Source organism: Benincasa hispida, chromosome 3, assembly GCF_027475165.1.
Source record: "Benincasa hispida cultivar pf3 chromosome 3, pf3_genome.v1.1, whole genome shotgun sequence".
Lineage (NCBI taxonomy): Eukaryota > Viridiplantae > Streptophyta > Magnoliopsida > Cucurbitales > Cucurbitaceae > Benincasa > Benincasa hispida.
In genome coordinates this window covers 10,550,491-10,560,813 of record NC_143480.1, presented here as the reverse complement: position 1 = coordinate 10,560,813, position 10,323 = coordinate 10,550,491, and the positions used below count along the sequence as shown (strand labels likewise).

Below are 10,323 nucleotides of genomic sequence, written 5' to 3'. Positions count from 1 at the left end.
GGGGTATTCACGGTTTGATTTGGTTCGGTTTGACACTCAAACCAGACCAAACCGTAAATTTTAAAAATTATTTTTCTGAAATCAAATCGAACCAAACTCGTTTCGGTTTCACGATTTTTTTTTTTTTTTTAAGTTTCTCCTAGGTTCACCATTAAAATCACTTTAATTTTCACAATAGAATGGACATTTCGGCATAGATAAGAGATAACCACAATAGAATGGACATGTCCAATTTGTGTTCACTATTCGCTTAAATTCCTCATTCTTGAATCAAAATAATCGAAAGAAAAAGAAGAAAAAAAAAAGGGCTTCGAAATGCAATCGAAACATACATAGTTCTCAGCAGCAACTTGAAGTTTAAATAAAAAAATTAGCAGCCCCAACCAAACATTAACAACAAATGGATGAAAACAAGAAAGAAAAAAATGGTACCCATTGTCGAGTGATTGGAGACGTGAGATCTACGGAAGATGTGAGATCTGAAGTTGAGACGTGAGATTGGAGAACTTCGACAGCTGATTGGAGGACTTCGAAATTTGAAGAAACTTTGACGGAGGACAGAGATATCTATGGTTGACGGCGATTTAGCCTGGTGGCATCAACCGTCAGCCTGGTAGAGATCGGAGAACTTTGACGGAGTCTAACGGCGTCCAGTCGTCCACTGTCGAGCGAGTCTGAGAGAGAATAGAGATCGAAGCTGAACTAAAAATGAAACCCTAAAAAGATATAAATATATTATATATAATTATATATTTTTAATACATTCATTTAAAAGCGGTTCGGTTCGATTTCAAACCGGTTTTCGTATTTGAAAACGAACCAAACCGCATTAGATCGGTTTCAATATATGTCAAACCGAACCAAACCACATTACTTGAATTTCAGTACGGTTTAATATTCGGTTCAGTTTCAGCGGTTTCAATGATCACCCCTAATTGTAATTAGGAAGGGAGAAGTCATCCTCGTTTCGAGTATTTTTTTATAATTTAATCTTGTACATTTAAAGTGCAATCTTTTCTTTTATTAATTTAAATCGTTTGAAATGTTGTTACAAGCTAACCTTACAATATTATTTACCACATTTTTTCTTTCAAAATTTTAAAATGAATACACTTGTTGTCTCGTTCTAAATCTTTGAAATAAGTTTCAATCATTCTCTTAAACACTTATGTGATATAAATTCCAACTCTATTTTAATTACATCGAAAATTTATTTATTTATTTATTTTATTGTTATTATTAAAAATTCCTTTCAACTTTAACAAACAACGTCATTTTCTAAAATTAAATTAAAAAAAATGTTATTTTCAAATAAAAAAATAATCAAAATATTTATAAATATAACAATATTTTATCATCTATAAGAAGATTATTTTTTGTTATTTTATTAAATTAGTTTCCCTTGCTATTTTATTTTTTAAAATCCTTTTTTTTTTAAGTGAAAAGAACATCCCTAAAATATTAGTGTTAGTTTAGTCTTTGCAATTATGTATTTAACTTTAAGACAATAATAAAACACCGAAAAGTCTCTGTTTAGATTTTCCGGAACGGACCAAGAAAGTCCCGCCCACAAACAACGACTTTTATTATTTATTTTATTTTATTATTTTTACTAAGAAGATGTTTGTTAGAAAAATTGAAGCAGAGCAGACTCCAAAATCTCTTCGTCTTTCACTCACTCATTTCCATTGGCTCTCAAATGGATCGAATTCACCACAATTTCATCGAGGTTGGAGGCTTAACGCTCCATGTAGCAGAGATCGGAACCGGTGATTACTCATCTCATCGTCAATTTCTTCACCGGAACACTTTTTCCTTACCAAAACCATTTTTCTTTCAGGTTCCAATATCGTCGTCTTCCTGCACGGATTTCCGGAGATATGGTACTCATGGCGGTACCAGATGATTGCTCTTGCTGACGCCGGATTCCGAGTACTCGCTCCCGATTACAGAGGATATGGACTCTCCGATTCCCCCGCCGAGCCCTCCAAGGCTTCATTCAGCGACCTCATTAGCGATCTCCTTGGGATTCTTGACGCTCTCAACATTCCCAAGGTACTGTTCTGAATTCTCCATAGCATGCGCTTTGATTTAGGGTTCCACTCAAGATTGCATTACATTGACTGCTAGGTGTTTGAACAAATGAACTGCTGGTTGAATTGATTAATAGGGGAATAAAATGTAAAACATAGTATCAAATCAGGCATGTTAACTTTTGATTTTATGATTTTAAGTTAAAGGCATTTCAACATAGCCAGTTGCAATGATATGGTGAACTAAGGAATCTTCTAACATTACTTTGTATAGGTGTTTGTTGTTGCGAAAGATTTTGGAGCATGGCCAGCTTATTACTTTGCTTTGAAACATCCTGAAAGGGCATTGGGAATTGTCACATTGGGAGTGCCATTCCTTCCTCCTGAATCTGTTAAGAGTGTCCAAAGCATCATCCCTGAAGGCGTGTATACTTTAAGATGGCGGGTATGCACATGCTCCCCTTTCAAAAGCAAACTGAATGGAAATATTTCAAGCGTGTATTATTTCGATGCTCTGGGTATGTATATATTGATTATAGAAAGAAACAAATAGTTTCGAGTTGTTTTTGTGAGAGTGTTGATATAATATTAAATTTACTTTCACTTGGCAACTTTAGTTTTTGGGGTTAAGCAATGATTTAACATGATATTAAAGCCTAGGTAATGTGTTCAAACCCCTGCAATGTCTTATTTCTCTCCAATTAATATTGATTTCTATTTGTTGGGTATTATAATTAAAAGTGAGGGGAGTGTTAGAACGTTGATATAATATTAAATTTATCTTCATCTGTCAACTTAGATTTTGAGTCAATTTTTACTTTTTTTTTTTTTTTTTAGCAAATGGACTATTCCTATTGAGTCTCTGACTACTGATTTTATAGTATTGATTATAGATAAAGATTTCTATCTCAATAGTTAATGAGCAAATATATAGTTCTTCTACAGAATAAATTAATCTTTTATCATGTTAGGTTGGATTTCAAGTTTTTTTAACTTTGTTTTGCCTGTTTGTTCTTTTCTTTTTGTTCTTTACTTCTACAACTCTCTCTAATCAAGGAACCCGGACGAGCTGAGGCTGATTTTGGTCGTTTTGATGCGAAAACTGTCGTCAGGAATGTTTATATCCTCTTCTCCAAAAGTGAAATTCCAATAGCTCAAGAAAATCAAGAAGTAATGGACTTAGTAGACCCATCCACCCCTCTTCCTCCTTGGTTCACCGAGGAAGATCTAGCAACTTATGGAGCTCTCTATGAGAAATCTGGATTTGATACTGCATTGAAAGTTCCTTATAGGTATGGCACTTGAGTTTTGAGATTATCACATCTTGTCTTACTTTGATAATTTTGTCACATTTGAGATATGATGGATTGATGCACATTCATGATAGGTCATTAAATGAAGATTGGGGAATAAAAGAACCAAAAGTTGAAATTCCAGCACTCTTTATAATGGGTGAAAAGGATTATGTTTTCAAATTCCCTGAAATTGAGGAATATGTAAGAAGCGAAAGAGTTAAAGATTTTGTTCCCAAATTAGAGATCATCTATATACCAGAAGGATCTCATTTTGTTCAGGAGCAATCTCCTGAAGAAGTTAATCAGCTACTACTTACATTCCTTGCCAAGCATATTTCACAGTAAGCACATTCAACACTCCAAGTTTTAAATCTTAATAAACCTGTGACTAGTTCCTTATCTATCCATATGACTCTTTCTATATACTTATGTTCTAAAATTCAATAAAAAGTTACAATATGTATGTATGTTATTATTATTATTATTTTAAGTTCAACAGGGTGGGAGATTCGATCTTCGGTCTTTTAGTTAAAATACCATTTTAGATCAATTGAGTTATGTTTATTTTGGCACGATAGGTATGTTATTTGATAAGCTAGATGTTGGTAAAATTTATAGATGTCTACTTGAAATGTTAGTGGGACCTTTGTTCAAACTAAAACGATAGGTAAAAATGTCAATTACAATGTCTAAATGTTGGGTTATGGGGTAAATTATGAACATTTGTTTGGAAAATTAGAGTAGCGGGTAACATTTTACTCGATATAATGTTGAATTAGCTGAATTTTGAGTTTTTTTGAAACGGTTCAAAATTTTATTATTATTTTTTTCTTTCAAATTTATAGGAAGTTGGCCAAATGCTATACCTATTTAACATTCAGGTCAAGTTAAATGATTAGATTTTCAATTTTAACGTTTGTTTTTATTTAGTCTTTTTTTAGATTGCGTTTTTATCTAGTCTTGGACTTTGAAAATTTTTCAACAAATTCTTAAACTTTGACAATTTAAACTTAAAAATTAGTTAGTGAAATATAATTTAAATAAATATGAAAGTTTGGATTTCAAAAACATATCTACAATAAATAAATAAAATTTGAAATCAATTTTTTTTATTCATGTTTTATAATTAATTCCAACCATGTAGAATATGGATAGTTAGTAATTGAATTAATATTTTATAATAAGCCAAAGTGAACATACAAAGGTAATGAAGTCTATAGAATAGTTATCTATCAAAACAATGCTCGTATTTTATCTATTAACAATAAGTACATCTACACTAGGAGAATTAGTAATGTGTAAGAAAAAATTGGTTTGAATTTCAATTGGTTTAGCTTTAACCATGTTAATAGTCCCCATATTATTAGTCGATTGAGAATCAATGTTTGATTTACCAACGAATCACGAAAATGCTATGGTTCTTCAATATAATAAGACATGTTTTTTTTCTTTATATAATTGTTGAATTCGATGCGGTTAACATAAACTGTTAAAGTATTACTATGCATTGAGCTAATTATGTACCAAGTCATAGTTAATCATGCACTGATCCCAAGTTCTCTTATAGTTTGTCAAGTATAAACAAACTATAAGTTTCTCGATGTGAGTCGAGGTCGAACTTAGGGATTTGTAACTACGAATGTTTGGAAAGTAACGTGTAGGCGACAAGGACTAAAGTAATTGTAGTAGTCAAAGATCATGCGATTAGAGAAACTATACAATGAAATTATCTAAACAGGCAATGAACACTTCGAATTTGATTTTGAGAAAACTTAGATAGATAGCAGGTTTAATATATGGAAAAAATGTATGGAGAAGCAAGGTTTGGGGGAAGTCTATGCTTAGTTCCTAAGTTTAGCTTCAAGGGTAATCCAGGCTCACAACATTCGTTCATCACATACCTCTCGACGACCAGCCACATTTGTCATATCTCTATGACGCATGAATGATGAACCATTGAGCATAAGGTTATTTCTATCTCTAGAAACACCTCTTATTTTGTTTAGTGAGATCCACAACTACTTACCCTCTCAGACAGTTGGTTATAGCTACTTGACTCAATGAGTGATCATAGACAATCATTTAAATAGTCATACACTAACTAAACATGATTGATCTTAAAGACTCAACTTAACTCATAACATTAAACTCCCCCTTACCCCATTGAGATTAGTTACTCATGGTAAGTATAAAAATGATGATAAAGGTAGAAGAGATAATGAGAGTAGACATGATGATATCTAGATCGAAATAGAATTGTTGTTCACAAAATGATTAACTTCTTAAGTACACAATGTAACACAACAGAAAGATAAGAAGAAAATGATGATAGATCAGTTCTCAGCAATCTCTTATGTCAAACAGATGGAATGTCAAGGCTGTTGGTGACAAAATGTTGGTATGAAGTGGAGAAGACCCTCTCAAGCTCTTTCTCCGACGAAGTTCCAACAGTAGTCAAAGGTGATTTTTGGGAGTGAAGGATTCTCAGAGGAATGCTCAATTGTGCTCTTGTTCGGGATCACAGAATTCTCAAGCAAACAAAATCAGAATCCTTTGATATTGGCATCGAGGCTCTATTTATAGAGTAACCTACTGATGACTACGAGGGATCCTGCAATGATTAGTCATTATCTTTGACCAGGTAAGTGAGAATGCCAGCACTGATATCATGGTCATTATTTTGATTTGTGGCAAAATATCCACTGGGATTACATCAATATCCCAAAGCATGCAATCAACCGCTTCTTCTTCGGCTGTGAGCTCGGCGCATGCGGATAATTCCTGCGATCAACTGCAACATATAATACTTTGGCGCAAATTAACTCATGATATGCGATCAACAGGGATTTTAAATGTACTTTAGCGCAAATACATTTTTTAGCATGAATTCATAGTATTATTAGTGCATATTTTGCTTATCTATCCTCATTATTCTAAAAAAAAGGCTACAATAACTTGTATTTCTACAAGTTATCACACCCTCAAATTTAGAATAATGTTTGTCCTCAAGCATATCTTATACTAGAGAAATTCAAACTTATTCTACACCTCTAAGCTGCGTTAACTAGCTTCTTAGAATGTTTCTCACTTGCACTCTTTTCTCAAGCCACACTATTCTCTTGGACTCGGTCACTTCTTTAAAGAAATATTTTCTTAATTTCAATCTGGCAAGCAAACATTTGCTCAACAACCTTTTTCTTATTTCGAACACTTGTATATCCCCTTTTTCTTTTGTGATGCGTTTGTTTTGAAAAGAAAAGTAGTTTTGACACTTTACTGTTATTTATTAAACTGTAGCAAGGCATTGAACTTGGTTACGCCTTTCATTTTGGCTTCATGGGTATCATGCAAATATCCAACTATAGTTACGTGCCAAGTTCAACTCAACTCCTATCTTAGCTAAGTTTAACTTTTGCCAAACATTGGAGTTGTGTTTATTAAATGTTACTTACATTGCGCGGATCCTAGTTACTTACCTTCATTTTGGCTTACTTACACGGGTGTCATGCGTGAAAGAACCTATGAAGGCCTTGAGCGAAAACGTGGATTGTCCAAATTTTTAATTTTACATAGAATGTAAAATTACATAATAAAAATTATGAAAAATCACATAAATTATAGCATGCCAAAAAAAAATTGAGAAAAGGAAAATTAGGATTTCTAGAAAACCTAACCTTTGAAGAACCTTACTTCACGAATTCCCTCTTCCAAATTTGTCACGAATAAAACATGAACGATCCAAATGGCCACCACCAATTGGAGCCTCTTGTATTCTCTTTTGGGATGAGAATCACTAAAGAGTGAGCGGGCTCTTAGTCGACAATCCACTAAAGATCGACAACTGCACTCTTTACACTACAGATATATTTCTATGTCCATTGGATATAACTAGTCAACAATGTGATGATCCTTCACCAATTATTTGTAAGTACAACTAGACCAAAATTATCGTTTTGCCCTTGTAGTTACATCTAATTCCTTAAGTACCATTGATCCCTCTAATGAACAATAAGTCATAGTCCAACTATGACTTAACCTCTCTCTGGCCAAGAGAGGGTATGGCGTCATATTGTTCAAGCCCCAGAATTAGCTCTTAAGAGAGCAATTTATCTACTTACCCTGACATTGGGGAAGGAGTGAAGTTCATCTTGTATAGTTGTGTTCCCAGTTCTCCAATCAGACGAATCCCTAAAATGATAGGCTTATTGAGTTGATGATCTAGCCACTCTCACCCATACAAATCAAATGACCGCCTTTATAGGTAGAAGTCACAACTCACTTAGGATTCAGGTCATGTCACTTATGGTCATCTTGGTGAAATGTAAGTCTCTATTATGAATGGCGTTATATAATGAGATTAGTCATTTCGTGGCCCGGTCTTATGCAAACTCTTTTATATAGAATACCCCTGCTCACTTGTCTCCACATGAATGATCAGGATCAGAACATTTGTAGCACTTTACAACAATTGTAACATCTACAAAGCGAGTCATATTCGTAGTGTCACAAGGATAAAGTATCCAACCTTATCCATTTACTATAAACCATTTAGGTTATCAATTAAACATGGTCCACCTGTATATCTCTACATACATGTTAAAGCTATATATGATAACCTTGGATGTTAATTTATTGGTTTATGGGTTTAATGCTACTAAATGTCAAATAAAATATCTCATATTTTATTAAATAAATAAAATGTTTGTACAATACAATTACAAACTACATGACCCCACGAGATTTAGGGAATCAACCCCAATAATGTGAAGTATTCAACTACAAGCAAGTTCCTTTCACAACTTAACTCTCAGCAGAGTTCATTATTGGTTAAAAAAAAATCTTTTTTTAAAGTACAATGATGTATGCAACCGCAATATGTAAGTTAAATGCATCTGCTTAAACCTCTCCCACCCCAAAATTTTTTGGAGTAGCAAGGTCCTCATTGCAGAAAAACTGAAAACAGAATTATTCGAAAATTTTGAAAAATAGGTTTGAGCAGAGGCTTGCACAAATAAAAATTGAGATTGTCAAACAATGAAGAAGTTACTAAGGCCAAAAGAGGGAAGTGACTCTTAGTGAGTGGACTTAGTGAATCGACATAGATATCATCGTAGTTACTAATTTTCAACGCACAGAAAGACATAAGATAAAGAAGAATTTCAAAAGGATAGGATATGGAAAATAACAAGGGAAGGTCGAATAAAAGTAGAATAATGAGCACAAATGATCATAAAATTCATTTCATTAAAAGACTGCAATACACTGAATTACAAAATACATAAATTGAAGCAAGAGAAATAAAAGATAAAGTGAATCCATTTCCAAAAAAGCACCCCCAAATTTGCTGCTGCGCTGGAGGATCATCAGTTCTGCATTCAAGAGTAGGATTTGGGTCATCATAGAAGCGTAGAGGGTGGTGAAGATGAGAAGGGACAACAAGACCATGGAGATAGGCAGTTAAAAAATTGAAGTACTCATGGTTCTGTTGGGTTTGGTGCATGATGGAGACATCTCACTGCAAGGAGTTAATGGACTGCCATAAAGGCCGTAATTGGTAATTGAGCTCGATACCAATGAAGTCCTTTAACTCCTCAAGGTTAATGGTTGGGAGGGTGGATGTAGTGAGGGAATGCGATGAGGGGATTGGTATGGTGAGATGTCCAGACCCTCACCAGCTTCGGCTTGGTGCTGGTTAGATGGGCCAACACCCAAATCGAATGGGTCATCAAATCTGTCCATGAGAGGTGGCGGGGGAGATTTTTCTTTAGGGTCGGTGGAAAGATACTTCTGCGATGAAGGGGAGTTCTTTCGTAGCTCAGCAGAAGATTGGCCATTTGGATCAATGAGAGGGAAAGTAAGCTAAGAGTTATGAGCAAAGGGGATAGAAGAAGCAAGGGGTCTTGGGGTGTAAGGATCTTTAGCGACGATGGGGAGTAGCACGATTCTTCAAGATCAATGCGTTCAGGGCTGATGTTGACCACTTCCTCAACTCTGGCCTTGGACCTTTGGTGTTTAGCTGGCGGAGGTTGAGGGGCATTTAGGTCAATGAGGGTTGGGCATTTGGGGGCTTTGGCAGGCTCAGAGCAGTGATGGGAGTTCTTCAATAATCAACGCAAAATCTGATTTTTTAGGACTTTATTTACCTCTTCCAAGGGCTCTTCTTCTACTCCGAAGCCAACATAGAGGCATAGGCTAGTGATTATCCATGGGAAGAAGAGTTGGCCTCGAGGCTTGCCAAAAATTCCCCTGATTTGCAATATTATTAGGCACCCGAAGTCCATGGGGATGCCTCTAGTGATGCAGTATGCAACCATTAGGCAACCCCTTAATATTGTTTTGTCATGTGTTGCGGGGATCAGCCTTTTCTTAACCAAATACACCCATAACCTTGCCTCTGGAAGTAATCGATCGAAAGCTAAATTCTGGATGCCTGTAGGGGAAATCTTCTAATCGCATCTAGGCTTGGCCAGTACTCTTAATGTATCAGCCATGTGCTCATCACTCGGTGCCTCAATCAACCTATTGACAGGTGCATCAGAATTGTCTTTTAGGTTGAATAGTTCATTTATGTCCTAGGCATGGAATGACATGTAGTAGCTCGAAACCGTCACCGCATCCTCATCAGCATGCAAGTGGCCATAGTAAAAGTCACACACCACTTTCAGAATGACTATGGATGGGCTTTGACAAACGTCCTCCTATCCTAGCTCTGCAATGATGTCAGTGATTGCACCAGGAAGAACCCCATTTCCAGAAACATGTCATCATTTTCCCTTTTCCCCATTCTTGTGATTCCTTTGTTGGGTGAACTCTCCACCACCTTTTCTTTGTCATTTTCTTGGGCTTTTACGTCCTTTGGGTGCTCAGCAACTATGCACCCAACTCTTTGGTTCTTCTTCTCCTATTCTTTCTTTTCTCTCTCCCACTATTCTTTTTCTATTCTCTTCTCTTCCTTCCAACGCAAATTTTTCTCCTTTTGTCACATCTCTTTTTGT

The 10,323-nt window shown here is 35.2% G+C and overlaps 1 protein-coding gene across 1 annotated transcript; it reads left to right on the top strand.

Annotated features, from left to right (window-relative positions):
• The first annotated feature begins 1,521 nt into the window (after positions 1–1,521).
• LOC120072756 (epoxide hydrolase 2-like) lies at positions 1,522–3,862 on the top strand. The gene is made up of 5 exons (XM_039025234.2): positions 1,522–1,769; positions 1,841–2,055; positions 2,308–2,478; positions 3,090–3,325; positions 3,421–3,862. Exons 1-5 carry the CDS (start codon positions 1,700–1,702, stop codon positions 3,671–3,673), a joined length of 945 nt encoding a protein of 314 aa, XP_038881162.1. The 5' UTR covers positions 1,522–1,699; the 3' UTR covers positions 3,674–3,862.
• The last annotated feature ends 6,461 nt before the right edge of the window (positions 3,863–10,323 follow it).